The sequence below is a fragment of the Panulirus ornatus genome, chromosome 46 (genome assembly GCF_036320965.1).
Source record: "Panulirus ornatus isolate Po-2019 chromosome 46, ASM3632096v1, whole genome shotgun sequence".
Lineage (NCBI taxonomy): Eukaryota > Metazoa > Arthropoda > Malacostraca > Decapoda > Palinuridae > Panulirus > Panulirus ornatus.
In genome coordinates, this window is record NC_092269.1 from 8,470,588 (window position 1) to 8,495,710 (window position 25,123).

At 40.6% G+C, this 25,123-nt stretch overlaps 1 protein-coding gene across 8 annotated transcripts in view; it reads right to left on the bottom strand.

The window, feature by feature from the left end:
• Positions 1-14,947: 14,947 nt before the first annotated feature.
• The window catches only part of LOC139763124 (uncharacterized), a 273,587-nt gene continuing 263,411 nt past the window's right edge, over positions 14,948-25,123 (bottom strand). For 7 of the 8 annotated variants that reach the window (XM_071688804.1, XM_071688803.1, XM_071688809.1 and 4 more), the window contains 4 exons: positions 22,374-22,591; positions 22,098-22,234; positions 19,574-19,778; positions 14,948-16,458 (listed from right to left, as the gene is read on the bottom strand). In XM_071688804.1, coding sequence (XP_071544905.1) covers positions 16,359-16,458; positions 19,574-19,778; positions 22,098-22,234; positions 22,374-22,591 — 660 coding nt within the window. In that variant the 3' untranslated portion in view covers positions 14,948-16,358. The remainder of the gene's footprint in view (positions 16,459-19,573; positions 19,779-22,097; positions 22,235-22,373; positions 22,592-25,123) is intronic. The other variant, XM_071688802.1, reaches the window with a different exon arrangement.

Sequence of the window (25,123 nt, forward strand, 5' to 3'; positions counted from 1 at the left end):
TTTAATTCACATGTACTCTCAAATCCTCCATTTACACACTCTCCTAAACTCAAACACCAAACTCTGCAGCTCCTCACTTGAATCTGCCACTTGTGCTGTCATCATCAAACAACATATGACTCAGTATCTACTCTATCTATTTCTCTGATGCCTGTTCCCAACTAGAACTCTCTCAAGTGGGTGGCCACAGCTTCTTAGCCTTTAGTGCTTCACCTTTAACAGGCCACTGGCAGATGGCAGCTCTAAAGCAGGGTTTTCAGAGGCTACTCTTAATGTCCCTACTGACTACTACTACTAAATGTTCATGCCTAATGTTCCTACCTACGACTTCTACCTAATGCTCCTTCCTAAAAGTTTCTACCACTTTGCCGAAAAGCAGAGCTAATGCATAGTGCTCACTGCAGGAAAATCTAGTTATGAAGAATGAGCTGTGTGAGTAAAGTGTTGTGAAGTGTTATGTATGACAAGGAGAGACTGTATGTTTATGGACAGAATGCCAGTAGTCCACAGGTTGGTGAGGCAAAAAGAAAAGACAGCTACCTGGGTCAGAGAAGCACAACTTGACAGCCATAAAAGTGCTGGCTCACTACACAACCATCACTAATAGCTCTGATACCTGGGCTGGTGGTACTGGTTATATACCTCCCTGTTCCCTGGTTACCTTCCAACTCACCGTAATCATTTCTTTTTCGTACCTGATTGCCATTTCCAACATTAGCAAGGTAGTGCAAGGAAACAGACAAAGAAAGCCACATCCACTCACATACACACAAGCATATATATTTTTTTCATTTCTTTTTTTATACTTTGTCGCTGTCTCCCGTGTTAGCAAGGCAGCGCAAGGAAACAGATGAACAAATGGCCCAACCCACCCACATACACATGTATATACATACATGCACATATACATATCTATACATTTCAACATATACATACATATATATTTATTTTATTATCTATTTATTTATCATACTTTGTCGCTGTCTCCCACGTTAGCGCAAGGAAACAGACGATAGAATGGCCCAACCCAGCCACATACACGTGTATATACATACATGCCCGCACACGCACATATACATACCTATACATTTCAACACTATTTTTTTATTTATTTTGCTTTGTTGCTGTCTCCCGCATTTGCGAGGTAGCGCAAGGAAACAGACGAAAGAAATGGCCCAACCCACCCCCATACACATGTATATACATACACGTCCACACACAGCACATATACATACCTATACATCTCAATGTACACATATATATACACACACAGACACATACATATATACCCATGCACACAATTCACACTGCCTTTATTCATTCCCATCGCCACCTCGCCACACATAAATATATATACATACAGAGATATATACATATATACACATGTACATATTCACACTTGCTGCTTTCATCCATTCCTGTCGCCATGCTGCCACACATAAATGGCACCCTCCTCCCCCCCCTGTGCATGCACGAGATAGCGCCAGGAAAAGACAATAAAGGGCACCTTTGTTCACACTCAGTCTCTAGCTGTCATGTGTAATGCACCGAAACCACAGCTCCCTTTCCAAATCCAGGCCTCACAAAACTTTCCATGGTTTAGACACACACACATATATATATATATATAATATATATATATATATATATATATATATATATATATTTTTTTTTTTTTTATACTTTGTCGCTGTCTCCCGCGTTTGCGAGGTAGCGCAAGGAAACAGACGAAAGAAATGGCCCAACCCCCCCCCATACACATGTATATACATACGTCCACACACAGCAAATATACATACCTACACAGCTTTCCATGGTTTACCCCAGACGCTTCACATGCCCTGCTTCAATCCACTGACAGCACGTCAACCCCGGTATACCACATCGCTCCAATTCACTCTATTCCTTGCCCTCCTTTCACCCTCCTGCATGTTCAGGCCCCGATCACACAAAATCTTTTTCACTCCATCTTTCCACCTCCAATTTGGTCTCCCTCTTCTCCTTGTTCCCTCCACCTCCGACACATATATCCTCTTGGTCAATCTTTCCTCACTCATCCTCTCCATGTGCCCAAACCACTTCAAAACACCCTCTTCTGCTCTCTCAACCACGCTCTTTTTATTTCCACACATCTCTCTTACCCTTACGTTACTCACTCGATCAAACCACCTCACACCACACATTGTCCTCAAACATCTCATTTCCAGCACATCCATCCTCCTGCGCACAACTCTATCCATAGCCCACGCCTCGCAACCATACAACATTGTTGGAACCACTATTCCTTCAAACATACCCATTTTTGCTTTCCGAGATAATGTTCTCGACTTCCACACATTCTTCAAGGCCCCCAGGATTTTCGCCCCCTCCCCCACCCTATGATCCACTTCCGCTTCCATGGTTCCATCCGCTGCCAGATCCACTCCCAGATATCTAAAACACTTCACTTCCTCCAGTTTTTCTCCATTCAAACTCACCTCCCAATTGACTTGACCCTCAACCCTACTGTACCTAATAACCTTGCTCTTATTCACATTTACTCTTAACTTTCTTCTTCCATACACTTTTCCAAACTCAGTCACCAGCTTCTGCAGTTTCTCACATGAATCAGCCACCAGCGCTGTATCATCAGCGAACAACAACTGACTCACTTCCCAAGCTCTCTCATCCCCAACAGACTTCATACTTGCCCCTCTTTCCAAAACTCTTGCATTTACCTCCCTAACAACCCCATCCATAAACAAATTAAACAACCATGGAGACATCACACACCCCTGCCGCAAACCTACATTCACTGAGAACCAATCACTTTCCTCTCTTCCTACACGTACACATGCCTTACATCCTCGATAAAAACTTTTCACTGCTTCTAACAACTTTCCTCCCACACCATATATTCTTAATACCTTCCACAGAGCATCTCTATCAACTCTATCATATGCCTTCTCCAGATCCATAAATGCTACATACAAATATATATATATATATATATATATATATATATATATATAGAAGCAGTGAAAAGTTTTTATCGAGGATGTAAGGCATGTGTACGTGTAGGAAGAGAGGAAAGTGATTGGTTCTCAGTGAATGTAGGTTTGCGGCAGGGGTGTGTGATGTCTCCATGGTTGTTTAATTTGTTTATGGATGGGGTTGTTAGGGAGGTAAATGCAAGAGTTTTGGAAAGAGGGGCAAGTATGAAGTCTGTTGGGGATGAGAGAGCTTGGGAAGTGAGTCAGTTGTTGTTCGCTGATGATACAGCGCTGGTGGCTGATTCATGTGAGAAACTGCAGAAGCTGGTGACTGAGTTTGGTAAAGTGTGTGGAAGAAGAAAGTTAAGAGTAAATGTGAATAAGAGCAAGGTTATTAGGTACAGTAGGGTTGAGGGTCAAGTCAATTGGGAGGTGAGTTTGAATGGAGAAAAACTGGAGGAAGTGAAGTGTTTTAGATATCTGGGAGTGGATCTGGCAGCGGATGGAACCATGGAAGCAGAAGTGGATCATAGGGTGGGGAGGGGGCGAAAATTCTGGGGGCCTTGAAGAATGTGTGGAAGTCGAGAACATTATCTCGGAAAGCAAAAATGGGTATGTTTGAAGGAATAGTGGTTCCAACAATGTTGTATGGTTGCGAGGCGTGGGCTATGGATAGAGTTGTGCGCAGGAGGATGGATGTGCTGGAAATGAGATGTTTGAGGACAATGTGTGGTGTGAGGTGGTTTGATCGAGTGAGTAACGTAAGGGTAAGAGAGATGTGTGGAAATAAAAAGAGCGTGGTTGAGAGAGCAGAAGAGGGTGTTTTGAAGTGGTTTGGGCACATGGAGAGAATGAGTGAGGAAAGATTGACCAAGAGGATATATGTGTCGGAGGTGGAGGGAACGAGGAGAAGAGGGAGACCAAATTGGAGGTGGAAAGATGGAGTGAAAAAGATTTTGTGTGATCGGGGCCTGAACATGCAGGAGGGTGAAAGGAGGGCAAGGAATAGAGTGAATTGGAGCGATGTGGTATACCAGGGTTGACGTGCTGTCAGTGGATTGAATCAAGGCATGTGAAGCGTCTGGGGTAAACCATGGAAAGCTGTGTAGGTATGTATATTTGCGTGTGTGGACGTATGTATATACATGTGTATGGGGGGGGTTGGGCCATTTCTTTCGTCTGTTTCCTTGCGCTACCTCGCAAACGCGGGAGACAGCGACAAAGTATAAAAAAAAAAAAAAAAAAAATATATATATATATATATGTGTGTGTGTGTGTCAATGAGTCACAGGGTGGGGGAAAGGGCGAAAGTTCTGAGAGCGTTGAAAAATGTGTGGAAGGTGAGAACACTATCTTGGAAAGCAAAAATGGGTATGTTTGAAGGAATAGTGGTACCAACAATGTTATATGGTTGCGAGGTGTGGGCCATAGATAGAGTTGTGCGGAGGAGGGTGGATGTGTTGGAAATGAGATGTTTGAGGGCAATATGTGGTGTGAGGTGGTTTGATCGAGTAAGTAATGAAAGGGTAAGAGAGATGTGTGGTAATAAAAAGAGTGTGGCTGAGAGAGGAGAAGAGGGTGTTTTGAAATGGTTTGGTCACATGGAGAGAATGAGTGAGGAAAGACTGACAAAGAGGTTATATGTGTCAGAGGTGGAGGGAATGAGAAGTGGGAGACCAAATTGGAGGATGGAGTGAATAAGATTTTGAGCAATCGGGACCTGAACATGCAGGTGGGTGAAAGGTGCGCAAGGAATAGAGTGAATTGGAACGATGAGGTATACCGGGGTCAATGTGCTGTCAATGGATTAAACCAGGGCACTTGAAGCATCTTGGGTAAACCATGGAAAGTTTTGTGGGGCCTGGATGTGGAAAGGGAGCTGTGGTTTCAGTGCATTATACATGACAGCTAGAGACTGAGTGTGAACGAATGTGGCCATTGTTGTCTTTTCCCAGCGCTACCTCGCGCGCATGCAGGGGGTTTTCATTTCATGTGTGGTGGGGTGGCAACAGGAATGAATAAGGGCAGCAAGTATGAATTATGTACATGTGTATTATGTACATGTATATTATGTACATGTGTATATGTATGTATACGTTGAAATGTATAGGTATGTATATGTGCATGTGTAGACATTTATGTATATACATGTGTATGTGGGTGGGTTGGGCCATTATTTCGTCTGTTTCCTTGCGCTACCTCAATAAAGCGGGAGACAGCGACAAAGTATAATAAATAATATAAATATTATTCATACTTAAATGCTGTTTCCCACGTCAGCGAGGTAGCATCAGGAAACAGATGAAGAATGGCCCATCCACTCATGTACACATATATATACATACACGCACATATATATATATATAATATATATATTATATATATATATATATATATATATATATATATGAGGGGACGGGAGCGGGGGGCCAGAAATCCTCCCCTCCTTGTATTTTTTTTAACTTTCTAAAATGGGAAACAGAAGAAGGAGTCACGCGGGGAGTGCTCATCCTCCTCGAAGGCTCAGATTGGGGTGCCTAAATGTGTGTGGATGTAACCAAGATGTGAAAAAAGGAGAGATAGGTAGTATGTTTGAGGAAAGGAACCTGGATGTTTTTGGCTCTGAGTGAAACGAAGCTCAAGGGTAAAGGGAAGAGGGGTTTGGGAATGTCTTGGGAGTAAAGTCAGGGGTTAGTGAGAAGACAAGAGCAAGGGAAGGAGTAGCAATACTCCTGAAACAGGAGTTGTGGGAGTATGTGATAGAATGTAAGAAAGTAAATTCCCGATTAATATGGGTAAAACTGAAAGTTGATGGAGAGAGATGGGTGATTATTGGTGCATATGCACCTGGGCATGAGAAGAAAGATCATGAGAGGCAAGTGTTTTGGGAGCAGCTGAATGAGTGTGTTAGTGGTTTTGATGCACGAGACCGGGTTATAGTGATGGGTGATTTGAATGCAAAGGTGAGTAATGTGGCAGTTGAGGGAATAATTGGTATACATGGGGTGTTCAGTGTTGTAAATGGAAATGGTGAAGAGCTTGTAGATTTATGTGCTGAAAAAGGACTGATGATTGGGAATACCTGGTTTAAAAAGCGAGATATACATAAGTATACTTATGTAAGTAGGAGAGATGGCCAGAGAGCGTTATTGGATTACGTGTTAATTGACAGGCGCGCGAAAGAGAGACTTTTGGATGTTAATGTGCTGAGAGGTGCAACTGGAGGGATGTCTGATCATTATCTTGTGGAGGCTAAGGTGAAGATTTGTATGGGTTTTCAGAAAAGAAGAGTGAATGTTGGGGTGAAGAGGGTGGTGAGAGTAAGTGAGCTTGGGAAGGAGACTTGTGTGAGGAAGTACCAGGAGAGACTGAGTACAGAATGGAAAAAGGTGAGAACAATGGAAGTAAGGGGAGTGGGGAGGAATGGGATGTATTTAGGGAATCAGTGATGGATTGCGCAAAAGATGCTTGTGGCATGAGAAGAGTGGGAGGTGGGTTGATTAGAAAGGGTAGTGAGTGGTGGGATGAAGAAGTAAGAGTATTAGTGAAAGAGAAGAGAGAGGCATTTGGACGATTTTTGCAGGGAAAAAATGAAATTGAGTGGGAGATGTATAAAAGAAAGAGAGAGGAGGTCAAGAGAAAGGTGCAAGAGGTGAAAAAAAGGGCAAATGAGAGTTGGGGTGAGAGAGTATCATTAAATTTTAGGGAGAATAAAAAGATGTTGTGGAAGGAGGTAAATAAAGTGCGTAAGACAAGGGAGCAAATGGGAACTTCAGTGAAGGGCGCAAATGGGGAGGTGATAACAAGTAGTGGTGATGTGAGAAGGAGATGGAGTGAGTATTTTGAAGGTTTGTTGAATGTGTTTGATGATAGAGTGGCAGATATAGGGTGTTTTGGTCGAGGTGGTGTGCAAAGTGAGAGGGTTAGGGAAAATGATTTGGTAAACAGAGAAGAGGTAGTAAAAGCTTTGCGGAAGATGAAAGCCGGCAAGGCAGCAGGTTTGGATGGTACTGCAGTGGAATTTATTAAAAAAGGGGGTGACTGTATTGTTGACTGATTGGTAAGGTTATTTAATGTATGTATGACTCATGGTGAGGTGCCTGAGGATTGGCGGAATGCGTGCATAGTGCCATTGTACAAAGGCAAAGGGGATAAGAGTGAGTGCTCATATTACAGAGGTATAAGTTTGTTGAGTATTCCTGGTAAATTATATGGGAGGATATTGATTGAGAGGGTGAAGGCATGTACAGAGCATCAGATTGGGGAAGAGCAGTGTGGTTTCAGAAGTGGTAGAGGATGTGTGGATCAGGTGTTTGCTTTGAAGAATGTATGTGAGAAATACTTAGAAAAGCAAATGGATTTGTATGTAGCATTTATGGATCTGGAGAAGGCATATGATAGAGTTGATAGAGATGCTCTGTGGAAGGTATTAATAATATATGGTGTGGGAGGAAAGTTGTTAGAAGCAGTGAAAAGTTTTTATCGAGGATGTAAGGCATGTGTACGTGTAGGAAGAGAGGAAAGTGATTGGTTCTCAGTGAATGTAGGTTTGTGGCAGGGGTGTGTGATGTCTCCATGGTTGTTTAATTTGTTTATGGATGGGGTTGTTAGGGAGATGAATGCAAGAGTTTTGGAAAGAGGGGCAAGTATGAAGTCTGTTGGGGATGAGAGAGCTTGGGAAGTGAGTCAGTTGTTGTTCGCTGATGATACAGCGCTGGTGGCTGATTCATGTGAGAAACTGCAGAAGCTGGTGACTGAGTTTGGTAAAGTGTGTGAAAGAAGAAAGTTAAGAGTAAATGTGAATAAGAGCAAGGTTATTAGGTACAGTAGGGTTGAGGGTCAAGTCAATTGGGAGGTGAGTTTGAATGGAGAAAAACTGGAGGAAGTGAAGTGTTTTAGATATCTGGGAGTGGATCTGGCAGCGGATGGAACCATGGAAGCGGAAGTGGATCATAGGGTGGGGGAGGGGGCGAAAATTCTGGGAGCCTTGAAGAATGTGTGGAAGTCGAGAACACTATCTTGGAAAGCAAAAATGGGTATGTTTGAAGGAATAGTGGTACCAACAATGTTATATGGTTGCGAGGTGTGGGCCATAGATAGAGTTGTGCGAAGGAGGGTGGATGTGTTGGAAATGAGATGTTTGAGGGCAATATGTGGTGTGAGGTGGTTTGATCGAGTAAGTAATGAAAGGGTAAGAGAGATGTGTGGTAATAAAAAGAGTGTGGCTGAGAGAGGAGAAGAGGGTGTTTTGAAATGGTTTGGTCACATGGAGAGAATGAGTGAGGAAAGACTGACAAAGAGGTTATATGTGTCAGAGGTGGAGGGAATGAGAAGTGGGAGACCAAATTGGAGGATGGAGTGAATAAGATTTTGAGCAATCGGGACCTGAACATGCAGGTGGGTGAAAGGTGCGCAAGGAATAGAGTGAATTGGAACGATGAGGTATACCGGGGTCAATGTGCTGTCAATGGATTAAACCAGGGCACTTGAAGCATCTTGGGTAAACCATGGAAAGTTTTGTGGGGCCTGGATGTGGAAAGGGAGCTGTGGTTTCAGTGCATTATACATGACAGCTAGAGACTGAGTGTGAACGAATGTGGCCATTGTTGTCTTTTCCCAGCGCTACCTCGCGCGCATGCAGGGGGTTTTCATTTCATGTGTGGGGGTGGCAACAGGAATGAATAAGGGCAGCAAGTATGAATTATGTACATGTGTATTATGTACATGTATATTATGTACATGTGTATATGTATGTATACGTTGAAATGTATAGGTATGTATATGTGCATGTGTAGACATTTATGCATATACATGTGTATGTGGGTGGGTTGGGCCATTATTTCGTCTGTTTCCTTGCGCTACCTCAATAAAGCGGGAGACAGCGACAAAGTATAATAAATAATATAAATATTATTCATACTTAAATGCTGTTTCCCACGTCAGCGAGGTAGCATCAGGAAACAGATGAAGAATGGCCCATCCACTCATGTACACATATATATACATACACGCACATATATATATATATATATATATATATATATATATATATATATATATATATATATATAGAGGGGACGGGAGCGGGGGGCCAGAAATCCTCCCCTCCTTGTATTTTTTTTAACTTTCTAAAATGGGAAACAGAAGGAGTCACGCGGGGAGTGCTCATCCTCCTCGAAGGCTCAGATTGGGGTGCCTAAATGTGTGTGGATGTAACCAAGATGTGAAAAAAGGAGAGATAGGTAGTATGTTTGAGGAAAGGAACCTGGATGTTTTGGCTCCGAGTGAAACGAAGCTCAAGGGTAAAGGGGAAGAGGGGTTTGGGAATGTCTTGGGAGTAAAGTCAGGGGTTAGTGAGAAGACAAGAGCAAGGGAAGGAGTAGCAATACTCCTGAAACAGGAGTTGTGGGAGTATGTGATAGAATGTAAGAAAGTAAATTCCCGATTAATATGGGTAAAACTGAAAGTTGATGGAGAGAGATGGGTGATTATTGGTGCATATGCACCTGGGCATGAGAAGAAAGATCATGAGAGGCAAGTGTTTTGGGAGCACCTGAATGAGTGTGTTAGTGGTTTTGATGCACGAGACCGGGTTATAGTGATGGGTGATTTGAATGCAAAGGTGAGTAATGTGGCAGTTGAGGGAATAATTGGTATACATGGGGTGTTCAGTGTTGTAAATGGAAATGGTGAAGAGCTTGTAGATTTATGTGCTGAAAAAGGACTGATGATTGGGAATACCTGGTTTAAAAAGCGAGATATACATAAGTATACTTATGTAAGTAGGAGAGATGGCCAGAGAGCGTTATTGGATTACGTGTTAATTGACAGGCGCGTGAAAGAGAGACTTTTGGATGCTAATGTGCTGAGAGGTGCAACTGGAGGGATGTCTGATCATTATCTTGTGGAGGCTAAGGTGAAGATTTGTATGGGTTTTCAGAAAAGAAGAGTGAATGTTGGGGTGAAGAGGGTGGTGAGAGTAAGTGAGCTTGGGAAGGAGACTTGTGTGAGGAAGTACCAGGAGAGACTGAGTACAGAATGGAAAAAGGTGAGAACAATGGAAGTAAGGGGAGTGGGGGAGGAATGGGATGTATTTAGGGAATCAGTGATGGATTGCGCAAAAGATGCTTGTGGCATGAGAAGAGTGGGAGGTGGGTTGATTAGAAAGGGTAGTGAGTGGTGGGATGAAGAAGTAAGAGTATTAGTGAAAGAGAAGAGAGAGGCATTTGGACGATTTTTGCAGGGAAAAAATGAAATTGAGTGGGAGATGTATAAAAGAAAGAGAGAGGAGGTCAAGAGAAAGGTGCAAGAGGTGAAAAAAAGGGCAAATGAGAGTTGGGGTGAGAGAGTATCATTAAATTTTAGGGAGAATAAAAAGATGTTGTGGAAGGAGGTAAATAAAGTGCGTAAGACAAGGGAGCAAATGGGAACTTCAGTGAAGGGCGCAAATGGGGAGGTGATAACAAGTAGTGGTGATGTGAGAAGGAGATGGAGTGAGTATTTTGAAGGTTTGTTGAATGTGTTTGATGATAGAGTGGCAGATATAGGGTGTTTTGGTCGAGGTGGTGTGCAAAGTGAGAGGGTTAGGGAAAATGATTTGGTAAACAGAGAAGAGGTAGTAAAAGCTTTGCGGAAGATGAAAGCCGGCAAGGCAGTAGGTTTGGATGGTACTGCAGTGGAATTTATTAAAAAAGGGGGTGACTGTATTGTTGACTGATTGGTAAGGTTATTTAATGTATGTATGACTCATGGTGAGGTGCCTGAGGATTGGCGGAATGCGTGCATAGTGCCATTGTACAAAGGCAAAGGGGATAAGAGTGAGTGCTCATATTACAGAGGTATAAGTTTGTTGAGTATTCCTGGTAAATTATGTGGGAGGATATTGATTGAGAGGGTGAAGGCATGTACAGAGCATCAGATTGGGGAAGAGCAGTGTGGTTTCAGAAGTGGTAGAGGATGTGTGGATCAGGTGTTTGCTTTGAAGAATGTATGTGAGAAATACTTAGAAAAGCAAATGGATTTGTATGTAGCATTTATGGATCTGGAGAAGGCATATGATAGAGTTGATAGAGATGCTCTGTGGAAGGTATTAATAATATATGGTGTGGGAGGAAAGTTGTTAGAAGCAGTGAAAAGTTTTTATTGAGGATGTAAGGCATGTGTACATGTAGGAAGAGAGGAAAGTGATTGGTTCTCAGTGAATGAAGGTTTGTGGCAGGGGTGTGTGATGTCTCCATGGTTGTTTAATTTGTTTATGGATGGGGTTGTTAGGGAGATGAATGCAAGAGTTTTGGAAAGAGGGGCAAGTATGAAGTCTGTTGGGGATGAGAGAGCTTGGGAAGTGAGTCAGTTGTTGTTCGCTGATGATACAGCGCTGGTGGCTGATTCATGTGAGAAACTGCAGAAGCTGGTGACTGAGTTTGGTAAAGTGTGTGAAAGAAGAAAGTTAAGAGTAAATGTGAATAAGAGCAAGGTTATTAGGTACAGTAGGGTTGAGGGTCAAGTCAATTGGGAGGTGAGTTTGAATGGAGAAAAACTGGAGGAAGTGAAGTGTTTTAGATATCTGGGAGTGGATCTGGCAGCGGATGGAACCATGGAAGCGGAAGTGGATCATAGGGTGGGGGAGGGGGCGAAAATTCTGGGAGCCTTGAAGAATGTGTGGAAGTCGAGAACATTATCTCGGAAAGCAAAAATGGGTATGTTTGAAGGAATAGTGGTTCCAACAATGTTGTATGGTTGTGAGGCGTGGGCTATGGATAGAGTTGTGTGCAGGAGGATGGATGTGCTGGAAATGAGATGTTTGAGGACAATGTGTGGTGTGAGGTGGTTTGATCGAGTAAGTAACGTAAGGGTAAGAGAGATGTGTGGAAATAAAAAGAGCGTGGTTGAGAGAGCAGAAGAGGGTGTTTTGAAATGGTTTGGGCACATGGAGAGAATGAGTGAGGAAAGATTGACCAAGAGAATATATGTGTCGGAGGTGGAGGGAACGAGGAGAAGAGGGAGACCAAATTGGAGGTGGAAAGATGGAGTGAAAAAGATTTTGTGTGATCGGGGCCTGAACATGCAGGAGGGTGAAAGGAGGGCAAGGAATAGAGTGAATTGGAGCGATGTGGTATACCGGGGTTGACGTGCTGTCAGTGGATTGAATCAGGGCATGTGAGGCGTCTGGGGTAAACCATGGAAAGCTGTGTAGGTATGTATATTTGCGTGTGTGGACGTATGTATATGCATGTGTATGGGGGTGGGTTGGGCCGTTTCTTTCGTCTGTTTCCTTGCGCTACCTTGCAGACGCGGGAGACAGCGAAAAAAAAAAAAAAAAAAAAAAAAAAAAAAAAAAAAAATATATATATATATATATATATATATATATAATATATATATATATATATATATATATATATATATATATCAACATATACATATAAATGTATACACATGTACATATACATACTTGCTTGCCTCATATTCATACTTGCTTGCCTTCATCCATTCTGTCACTACCCCATCACACATGAAATAACATCGCTACCCCCTCCTTCAGCAAGGTAGTGTCAGGAAAACAGACAAAAAAGACCACTTTTGTTCACACTCAGTCTCTAACTGTCACGTATAATGCATCAAAACCACAGCTCCCTATCCACATTCAGGCCCCAGAGACCTTTCCATGGTTTACCCCAGATGCTTCACATACTCTGGTTCGTTCCATTGACAACACGTTGATCCCGGTATACCACATCGTTCCAATTCACTCTACTCCTTGCATGCCTCTCACCCTCCTGTATGTTCAGGCCCCGATTACTCAAAATTTTTTTCACTCCATCCTTCCAACTCCAATTTGGTCTCCTGCTTCTCCTTGTTCCCTTCACCTCTGACACATATATCCTCTTTGTCAATCTTTTCTCACTCATTCTCTCCACATGTCCAAACCATTTCAACATACCCTCTTCTGCTCTCTCAACCACACTCTTTTCATTTCCACATATCTCTTCCCCTTTCATTGCTTACTCGATCAAACCACCTCATTCCACACATTGTCCTCGAACATTTCATTTCCAACACATCCACCCTCCTCCGCACAATCCTATCTATGGCCCATGCCTTGCAACCATATAACGTTGGAACTACTATTCCTTGGAACATACCTATTTTTGCACTCCAAGATAACGTTCTCTCCTTCCACACATTCTTCATTGCTCCCAGAACCTTCACCCCCTCCCCCCCATTTGACTCACTTCCACGGTTCCATCTGCTGCTAAGTCTGCTCCCAGATACCTAAAAAACTTCACTTCCTTCAATTTTCTTCATTCAAACTTACATCCCAATTTACTTGTCCTTCAGCCCTTCTGAACCTAATAACCTTGCTCTTATTCACATTTATTCTCAACATTCTCCTTTCACACACTCTTCCAAATTCAAGTTAGCAACTTCTGCTGTTTCTAACTCAAAGCAGCCACCAGAGCTGTATTATCAGCAAACATCTGACTCGCTTCCCAGACCCTCTCATCCCCAGTAGACTGCATACTTATCCCTTTCTCCAAGACTTGCATTTACTTCCTTAACCACCCCATCCATAAACAAATTAAACAACAATTGTGACATCACACATCCCTGCTGCAAATCAACCTTCATTTGGAACCATTCACTCTCCTCTCTTCCTACTTGCACGCAAGCCTTACACCCTTGATAGAAACTTCTCATTGCTTCTGCAGCTTACCTTCCACACCATATATACTTAAGACCTTCCAGAAAGTATCTTACCAACCCTATTATATATCTTCTCCAGATCCATATATGCAGCAAACAAATCACATCTGTTTTTCTATTTCTCACATACATTCGTCAAAGTAAACACCCAATCTACACATCCTCTACCACTTCTGAATCTATATTGTTCCTCCACAATCTGATGCTCTGTACATGCCTTCACCTTTTCAATCAATACCCTACTATACAATTTACCAGGGATACTCAACAAACTTATGCCTCTGTAGTTTGAGCATTCACCTTTATCCCCTTTGCCTTTATACAGTGGCACTATACATGTATTCTGCTAATCCTCAGGCACTTTACAATATTCCATACATACAATGAATATCCTTACCAACTACTCAACAAAACAGTCACTCCCTTTCTCAATAAACTTGACTGCAATACTATTGGCTCTCGCTGCCTTGAAAAATTTCATCTGCACGGCTTTCACCACCTCTTCTGTCTTCACCAAACCAATCTCCATGATTCTCTCACTTTGCATACCACTGAGACCAAAATACCCCACATCTGCCACTCTATCAAACACATTTAACAATACTTCAAAATACTCACTCCATCACTACTTGGTATCACTTCCCCCTTTGCTCCATTCATAGATATTCCCATTTGTTCTCATCTTTCACACACTTCTCCCTTTGCCCCCTTCATAGATGTTCCCATTTGTTCTCATCTTTCATACAGTATTTACCTCCTTCCAAAACATCCTTTTATTCTCCCCAAAGTTTAATGATAAAACTTCTTTCTTTCTTTCATACTATTCGCCATTTCCCGCGTTAGCGAGGTAGCGTTTAGAACAGAGGACTGGGCCTTTGAGGGAAAATCCTCATCTGGCCCCCTTCTCTGTTCCTTCTTTGGAAGAGGGGAGGATTTCCAGCCCCCTGCTCCCTTCCATTTTAGTCGCCTTCTACGACATGCAGGGAATACGTGGGAAGTATTCTTTCTCCCCTATCCCCAGGGATAATACTATACAATGAAATACAATCATAAATCCTGTACAACCATTTTATCCACTATTCTTTGAATGGTTTTTCCCTGTATGGTTGGTTTCACTATACACTGTTGTTTTAATCTCTGTAAAATGCCAAAATCTGTGTTAAATTGTTTCTCCGATTCATTAATCAGAATTGTGTGTAATGTTCTATGTCCTTTACCACTATTTTTATGCTAAACATTCCCTTATGATTATGGGTTATGAAAATTCAATGTCTTCATATATGTTTATTTACAAAATCTGTTGTGTTGATGATTATAAAAAAAATTATCTCGCAATAGTGAAAGGTATTATAGGATCTGTGTAGCACTGAATATACAATATGTAAAAAAATACTACAGATTAAAGACTAGTGATGCATATTATGCAAATATATTTGATATTTTGTAAAATGACGATGAGAAGTTCCATAACAAGATACCTCTAAAATCAGCTTTGTGTATGTCCTTAGAATGTAAATGAGTCTAATGGAAGCACTCTAAAATAACCTAAATCAGCTCAGATTTATTCATGAAATGAGCACTGCTTTGATTACATTTAACAATATATAATCCCTTCTTTTTTGCTATGAAACCAACTTCAGCAAGTAACAACATTTATTACCGTGCAACGAACTTTCTATATGAAAATATTTAACTTCATTATGATTTTCACCGTGCCCTTATTATGAACATGGATGAACAGTGATAAATAATTAAAAGTTGAATGGTCTCCATAAAACTTACATAATGTTAGCCAAGTTCAAGTATATTCTTAATATCCTCCATTAATTACATATTTTGTCTTGCTGGCATACCAACTAATTAAAATCTTATAAAGTATATTAGCTGCATAAAAAGAAGTTCACTTTCTTTTTCATTCATAATGAAGGTTTCCAGCAACGAGATGACTTTCCCATCCACTGCATGAAATTCAGAGAAGAAAGTTAAATTCATTGTCTTCACCAAAAGTGAGTTAAATGACGACATATTCACCATTCACCAGTGCCTACATGTATAATGATATAATCACAACAATGGCTTTGGCATTAAATAAATTACTAAACCTTATCCTTAACGCAAATATGTTACGGTATTAACACTTTAATCTTTAGATTATAGCACAAGTGTTTAAGACCAGAAGCTTTCTTAATTAAAGGCTATTATCTTTTACTAAACCATTTGACATAATCGTCCTGCAAGAAGATAAAATTTTGGTGATACAGACATTCATTAAATGTTTTATTCATATGACTCTAAACTTTAAAATGAAGCAGACTTAATACTTTACTGAAGGCACAATTAATGTATGATCTTGTTTAGTTTAATCTTTCTAAAATAAAGTGGCCTGACCAGTAAAGCTTATTTTCAGCAGCATAAAAAAAAAGCTGAAACTGGTAAAGAGACTTCGTGCCTGTTTGTCAGACCTGTGAGGAAAACTACTGGTACGTACTAGACACGTAATGACTTTGGTTTTGCTTCTTAACCGCTACAGGAACCCTAGAATTTATATAATGGCACAAGATAACAAGAACAGAAAATATATACACTGGTGCAATGTGACAACCTGCCTCTCAAAATGATATAAAGTTTTCCTATTTTTCCCATTCACCTGTGAAGATATCTATACAACAGTATCAAGTAGATTCAAGTATTCCTTGGATTCAAACCTAGGGCTGAATGGATATTATCAAGACGTTCAATGTATTCATTCAGTCTTGGAGACTCTTCATCAATAAAAAGGCTCCTGTAATAGAAAACATTTATTAAATCTTTGCACAACAGAGGACAAAATCAAACATAAATACTAAAAGTACCAACATACTACAAAATATGAGATATGTACAGTCTAAATGGGTGTACTTTTCATCAATTTGAATTGTTCCATACATATTCGTCTTATCCTGTGTTAGCGAGGTAGCGTTAAGAACAGAGGACTGAGCCTTAAAGGGAATATCCTCACTTGGCCCCCCTCTCTGTTCCTTCTTTTAGAAGATTAAAAAAAGGGAGGGGAGGATATCCAGCCCCCTGCTCCCTCCCCTTTTAGTTGCCTTCTACGACATGCAGGGAATACATGGGAAGCATGTATAACAATTCAAATTGTACTCATAAAACTTCTTTTCTACTTTTCTGTGAGGACAATTACAAGCATTTTATTATTATAATTTTTTTTTATGCTGAAGGCTCCAGTCACAGACAAAAGTCCACATCAAAGCTGGGCCTTAATTGAAAAAGAGAATCATGAAGCAGAAAAAGAAAAGACAAGAGAAAGTATTTTAGAATTTTTGAAGACATGAAAGACCTGTCTACTGAAATGTGCCGGGTTATAGGTATTGGAAAAGACATGAGAAGGTAGAGAGTTTCAAAGCTTAAGTAATACTTAAAGAAGTGGAAAAGTGAATCAATATTGTGACAAAGGGCAAGGAGTTCAAGATTGGAAGTTAGCCTGGGACAGTTTATAAGTCAGATTGCTTTCGACTAGACTCTGTCAAGTAAGAATACAGAGATAGAATCACCCCAAATGTGAGAGCAGTACTCCATACAAGGATGAATCAATCCCTTGTATAAACGGAGCAACTGTTCAGACGAGAAAAAATTCAACATCTAAACAGGACACCTAGATTCTTAGAGGAAGACTTAGCTATAACTGTTATGAGGGGTTTCCAAGAAAGAGGGGATGTTACAGTAATACCAAGCATGTTCATCGAGTCAAGAGGTGGAATTACAGAAGAGGCAAGAGTTGTGAGTTTTCAATAGAGATGGGTAAAAATTGGGTCTTGAAGGCGTTAAACTTCAAAAGATTTTGTCTACCACGCTGAGATATCCTTTCCAAGTCTGAGGTTACTAAGGAAGCTGTGTCAAGATGAGATGCAGATCGAATGAGGGGAAATGGAGCAGAATTGAAGGGTGTGGATGCATGCAGTGTTGAGTCATCAGTGTATAAGTGCATTGAATTATTTGTGGAATAGAGAAAATTGTTGAAAAGAGAAAAAGTGTGATGGTCATGAAAGAACCTTGAAGGACACTGTGGTTGATGAAGAAATGGGGGAAGGCTGATCCATGAACAAACACAGAGATAGATCGGCCAGAGAGGAAGCTAGATATGAAGGAGCAAAGTGAGGGAGGGAAGCCACAGAAGGGGAGCTTTAGAGACGAGGCACCAATGCCACACCGTCAAAAGCCTTAGATGTGTCAAGGGCAACTACACATGACTCCCCAAAGTCTTTCAGGTATGATGATCTCATGCGAGTTAGATAGGAAAGAATATTACCAATGAATCTTGTCTTATGGAGGTCATACTGGTGATCAGAAAGAACACTGTTCAAGGATATGGAGGGATATTGACCTTGAGCCACACAACAAAGTTAAGAGACTCAAGGTTCTTGAGGCATGCAACAGGTGTGTTTATGTTGAATAAGCACAAATACCACCTCTGAACTGGAATTGTCAGTGGAGGTTATAGTTAGATATGAAAAAGGGACTATTGAGATCATTAGACAACTATGCCTCAAAGAAGTTACATATTAGGAGAGATACTAGACAGATGGTGTTCAACTGAGGAGAGGTTATTAGAGAGACCACAAATGTTGGAATAGTGAACAGAAAAAGAGAAAGGAATGAGACTAAGCACAATAATCCAAGGCTATGTCATCCATCCTAAATGTCTCTAAGATGGCAGCATAGTGTTGGCCTTCAATGCTAAAAAAGGTTCTCTGAAGGATAACTCCCAATGGAAAGGTCTACTCAAAGGCAGCTGTTTTTTCACTACCCAAGAGTGACAGTCCTTAACACTGACAGGGTATCTGTTCAAACTCAGCAGACTCCTGCAAGAAAAAAAAATCTACAAAATAAGACTTTCAGAGTAACAAATGAACAAATTTTCATATGAGGTTCATAAGAGGAAGAGAATAGCTCAAACAGTGTTTCATCAACCACTACAATAGCTGTGGTGCTGTCCATAAAAAACTGGATGCTTAGCTCCAACTTCTTAATTGTTTCAAACGAGGAACAGTCAAGAAATCATCAGTTCTTTTCTACCACTCAACCAAAAACTCAATATCCATCCTAATTGCATCTCCTATGTGACACTATCATTAGCTTGTCCAGTGGTAATGTCTCAGACAACTCCTCCACCTCACATCTTTACATACAATCAAGTTGCATCACACAATTATTCTCTCTGAATCATTACTTCAAGAGGCCCCATGCTAACTTCTCTCTAACTTTACTTGTACCACTAAACTGCTAAAGCAAAAGCTGCTCTTGAATCTGATTTTTTTTATTTATTCTTTTTTTTTTTGCATGAGTATAATTACTATTTGTGTTAAGGTCTGAGAGTGTACACCCTTGTTGCTGTCTCAAACTCTAGCCTATGAAAATGTCATCAACCAGTTCCTGGGAGAGCATGAAGAGCTGGGTGAACTGTGGACCAGCTGCTGAGACCATGATTTGTACCTATGTGGGTTTGATCCCATGTGGCCTGTGCATGCATGATAGTCAGTAAGGCTTGAGTGTGTGTGTGTGTGTGTGTGTGTGTGTGTGTGTGTGTATTGCCCTTCCCATCACCAAATCTATCTACACCTCTGATGCCTGTTCCAATTGGAACCCCCTTAAAGGGGTGGTCACAGCAAAAGAGTCTCCCCAGTTCTGCTTCATCATACAATACATACATTACACTAATAAGAACTTTTTTCATCTTTGTTTGCCATTTCCTGTATTGGTGAGGTAGTGACAAGAACAGATAAAAAAACCCACATTAGCTCACATCCACTTCCAAGCTGGATACTGAGGTAAATAATAAAGACTCAGAGACACAAAGCAAATGTAACAGTTTCAGCACATAGCTAAATTTTCACACATACCTGCACGAGGATGAAGGTCCAGACCTATGTGGAGTGGAAGCATCTGATGGTCCTTTCGTTGGTGGAGTTTGCCCAGTAAAAGTGTTTAAGATTCCTCCAACTGCACCTCTATCAAATGATCTGAGAGGTCTCATTTCTCCCAAGCCTGCTGATGCTGCACCAATTACACTGCTGGATGATCCTGGCCTGCTGCTTTCAGAAGCTTCTGGTGAACAAAACAGACATAAAGAGCAAATTGGTATTAAAAAGCTATAGAATGGATAAATGCAAATAAGACGGATGTTTTTTGTTCCTGATGTGACCCTTCATAGTAAGGAAGGTACTTTGGGAAATCAGTGTAAGATGAAATAGTTTGGGTATACAAAGAGGGTGAGTACAGAAAGGCTAACTATGAGAATCTGTTACAAATGGTAGGAGTAATGGAAAGACAAGATATACAAAAAGGGAAATACAAGAATTGGGAGGCCTCAACATTCACTGATCAATGAATTAGATCAATGGGGTATTTGGGAGGGTGACATGCTGTGACCGGATTTATCTAAGGCATAAGGAACAGCCATGATAAACCATGAAGTAGTCAGTATAGCTTGGCTCTGGATGATAGGTTCTGTTTTCAGCACTTCCAGTATGACAGCCACAGATTGTATGTGTGCAAATGAAGCTGCTTTTTTTTTCCTTGGGGAAGACAGGATGGTGTGAATATGTCAGAATGGGAAAATTTGGAGGAAGTAGAATGCTGTCAGCAACTGGGAGTGGTCATGGCAGTGGATATAACCAAAGAAGCTGATATGTCGTAGGGTGTCAAAGGAGGTGTTAAGGTCTTGGGAGCACTGAGGAGTGGCCTGATGATGGTCAGTGTCTGCCAGGGCAAAAATGGTTATGTTTAAAAGTCCACCAGATCTGATGGTGGTGTTCTATCAATGTGTCATGGGCCCAAAGTGCAAAAGAACTGAAGAGGTTGGATATGTTGGAAATGAAATGCCTGAGGAAAGTATGTGGTGTAAGGAGGATTAATCATGTATGAAATCAAGGTGTAAGGGCAAAGTGTGGTAGTAAGTGCAGTCTGACTGGGAGAGCTGATGAGGGATTGGACATAGAATATCAGCAAAGACAGACTGACTAAGAGGATCTATGTGTCCAAAATGAAGCAAGTAAGGGAAAAGGAGAGACTCAGATGATGGATGGATGGCATGAAAGAGGTATTGAGGTATCATGGCCTGAACATTCAGAATAAAAGGAACGCATGGGTATGAGTGAACTGGAGCAAAGTAGGACATGGGGTGATGTGCTGATGATCAAGTGAACCAGGGCACATGAAGCATTGCTGATGATCGAGTGAACCAGGGCACATGAAGCATACATGATAAACAACAGAATGGTCTGCAGGGCTTGGCTGTGGATAGGTGGGCTCTGCTTTTGGTGCAATATACATGACAGCTGGAAAATGGATGACAGCAAGTGAGACCACTGGTCATCTGTCCCTGGTGCTACTTTGTGAAAGTGGGAAACACCAAACAAATGAGAAAAAATGTAAGAAATAGACAAATTATGGCAATGAAAATAACAAAACATGGCTGCAAGACTTTCCTACATGAAATCCTAAGTAGAAATGATGTATTAGATGATATCAAATGACAAGAAGACCACGATCTTAAAAAATCAACGTGCAGATGATATCTGATATCCACTTGTCTTTGTTCAATAAAATCCAGAAGCCTCAAATCTCCTGAAATTCTTTACAGCCTCCATGAATGATAAGTTGTAATAATGGCATTATATCTGATGAACTCTCGAAGAATACAGAGTTAATATGCCAAACTAAAAATTTCACTTCTCCATATCTTTTTCAACAATGGATTATATTCTTAAACAGTTAACTCATATCTTTTCTGTCTGACAAAACTTTGTAAACACAAGAGAATAGCTAACTAAACTCTACCATACCGGATCAAATGGATGCTGCCAAGCTGAATTCCAAAAATGAGATATTACAAGGTAGGTTTTGTTAACAGTGTCAGCTACATGCTTAAAAACATGGTAATTCCCTGTATCACCGCTGCTTCATACTTTCATGTTGAGCCACAATATATTTGGCACATAATGATTAGATCTAACCACTCCCCATCCTTAGTGTCAACTAAATGACAACACTGTAACACATTGTATCAACTATTTCCATACATTTACACAGTTTTCTTAAACAAGATGGTATGAGTTAAATATCTATGAACAAAAGCTATTTCCTGTTAACACAAAACAGAAGAGGTAACCTAATTTACCAAAATCCTCTCAATGTGGTAAGTATAAAATTGTTTTAATCAGTATTAAGAAGCCAGAATATATAAAACTGCACTAATTCTACAATTTCATTGTGTACAATTTTTAACCAATCAAATGACTAGTCACAATCTTCCAAACCAGTCGCGACTAGAAGTCTGCATCAGTGCATTTTACCCGCTCAAATTATACAGCACTTCCTGATTTTCAAAGAACCTATCTATACATCACTCAATGTTTAATTTACCAGTAGCAGATGTAAGGTTTGAAGAAGCTGCCTGCGGGGATGGGAATAACATCTGTGTACCAAGTCGTCTTTTCCGTCGATACTTTTGGACTAAAGTCTTCATTCGACAGATTACAATCACAACTAAGACTCCAACTCTGAAATTTAAGTCATATTTATCATATACTACTCAAAAACTGTATTTCTTGTTCATATTTTTCAAGTTATAGTATGCTTCAATTACATAATACTGCAACACAGTAATATCTTTAAATTTGTGACTTACAGTAGGCTCACCTGAATCTATGTTTGGGATGTATAGCAGAATCAGAAGTTTGTACATCTTCACTTCTAACAGATCCATGAACCTGGCTTGCTATGTTATGCAGTCGAGACAAGGCATTTTGCTCATTGTCTCTGTACCCATTTATTACTCCCAGCAAGTACTGTTTTTGCCAAACGAGAGCCTTGCGCCAATGTTCACTTTGAATATACTTCCCATAAATGTACTGCGCCTATCAAGAAAAAAAGACTGCGTCAATACTTACATATAATCATTACCCAGATGACAAATTAAAACTATCCATACAAATACACCAAGCAAATAATGAGCAATTTCTTAGCCTCACACAAATAAGATAGGCTTTGTAGACCACATATTTCAAACTTGTTTCTTACAACCAGCTTTGCTACATCAATCATGTTTTAATTGCATTAGTTTGCTTACTTCACTGATGTTTGGCTTTGGCTCAGATTATGGGGCAATTACACCTTTACCAATTTGTGGTGACAAAAAGATATTTTAACTACTTTATGACTTTAGTAAAGCTTAATATCAATATGCAACAGCTGAGGTCCCAATTTGCAGCCAATTCACATGAAAACTAAGCAAAGTTTTTCCCCTTATTACTTTTCTTGCCTTTGCAATGAAGCATTAGGAAGAAACAAATGGTCTCACCTATCTCTAGCTGTTATATAAAGCACACCAAAACCAAAGTCTACCATCTAAAACCAAGCCCCACAGGTTCACCCTGATTTCATGTGCTCTGGTACAGCCCATTAACAGCATATCATCCCTTCTAACATCCACATATAGAAGCTCTAATCATTTTCATCAGATAGTAACTCTCAAAGCTTTTCTTTACTCCATGCTTCCATTTCCATTTTCAGTTTCCCCCCTTTGCCTTAATCCGTCTCTTGATATACATATCATCCTTCTCAATCTTTTTTCCCTCGTCCTTTACATATGCCCAACACACCTCAGGACAACCTGGTAAGTCCTCTAATCAAACTATGCTCGCTAACACTGTAATTTACCAAAGGATCAACCTACTCCGTGCCACATATTGTCCTTTTCTTTCACACAATCTTTTAATGTGCCTAGGACCTAAACTTACTCTCCTAGTCTGTGACACACATCAGGCCCCATGGTTCAATCTGCTACTCGGTCCAATCCCAGATATCTACACTACAAATTCCTCCAGGTCTTTACCATGCAGACTTGTACTCACTCAAACCATCCTGTTTCATACCCCTGCTACATCTTATTACTATTCCTTACTTTTTGGACACAACACAACCTTCTTTTACACACACTACTAAACTCTGAAGTTTCTCTCTTGATCTGCCATTAGAGCCATTTCATCTTCAAAAAGCAAGTTATTCATCTCCCATCATCCCCATCTTCAGCATACTGCATACCTTCCTCTTGTTCCATGGGTACATAAAAAATCCTCAATGCTCACCCATTTTCACCAGGGACAATACACCTTCCTTCCAGCCCCATACCTATCTAAATGCATGCCTCATTCTCCGAACAAAATTTCATCACTGTGAATAGCATTTTTCTTTTATTACAAATTCCCAAAGCAACCATGACAATCATATCATACCCTCCATTTATCCAATGTACCCACAGAATCTCCTACAAAGCACTTACGTCAATGGAATCACACTCTTTCTCAAGATGAATAAATCCTACTCTCATGAAGTATTGTTCCCATAGTCTGCAAAGCAAACAAATGGTCTATACTCTCTTTACCTCGCCTTAAACCATATTCCTCCTCTTCAATCTACCATTCTGTGCATGATAACACTCAACCACCACTCTCCCAGGTATGCTTAACAGACCTATACATCTATAATTTAACAATAATTTGTGTCCTCCTTACCTTCCTGCACTCCAACAGTCTTCAGGAATCTCACCTTCAGTAAACAACAAAACAGTCATCCCTTATCTTGAGAAAATAGTCATGCAAAATCCATTCATTCCTGATGCTCAGTCACATTCTATCTCACACAAGGCTTTCACTCCTTTATGCTCATTGTCCTCCTTGCTATGACTCTCATTCCACATCCATCCATTTCCCTATAGTACTGCACATTCAACAGTACAAAATTTACCCTCTACCTCTTTTTCACATCTTATGTTATCATTTCCCCATCTGCTCACCTAACTGTGACCCCCAATTGTCTTATTGTTCTCACACTATTCACCTCCTTCCAAAATGCATTCTGCACACTTCCCCTTCAACAAGGAAGCACTGCTTCCCAAAATACCTGCCACTCTTCTAGATTAATTTGCTCTCACCTTAATCCATTCTTCACTCAATCTCTCCTGATAATCAATGCAACACTGGCACAATTTTCCAAGCTCATTCACTACGACTACTTCTTTTGCATATATGTTATAGCCTCTATTCCCACACTCACTACCAACCACCTGCTGTCCCTCTCAATGCATTCACATCCATGGTGTCATGCAGAGAGTATCAGTACATAATACAAATTGTTTGTTAGCATCCAATCCCACTCATCTAAGCATGCCATTGTATGAACCTTTTCTGAAGTCAAACTTTTGTTTATACTGTAACTCAGTAGCTGCTATATATTCAGTGCAGAAGCTTGTTGTTCAAGGTGTGGTCTGATGTGATGTCCTGGCATGATAAGGGAAATGTTCTTCCAATCTATCCATCGTGTCCGTACAAGACTAGCTACAGCAGCAAATCATAAACTACTGCTGTTCAGTATTAACACAGAATGGCAAA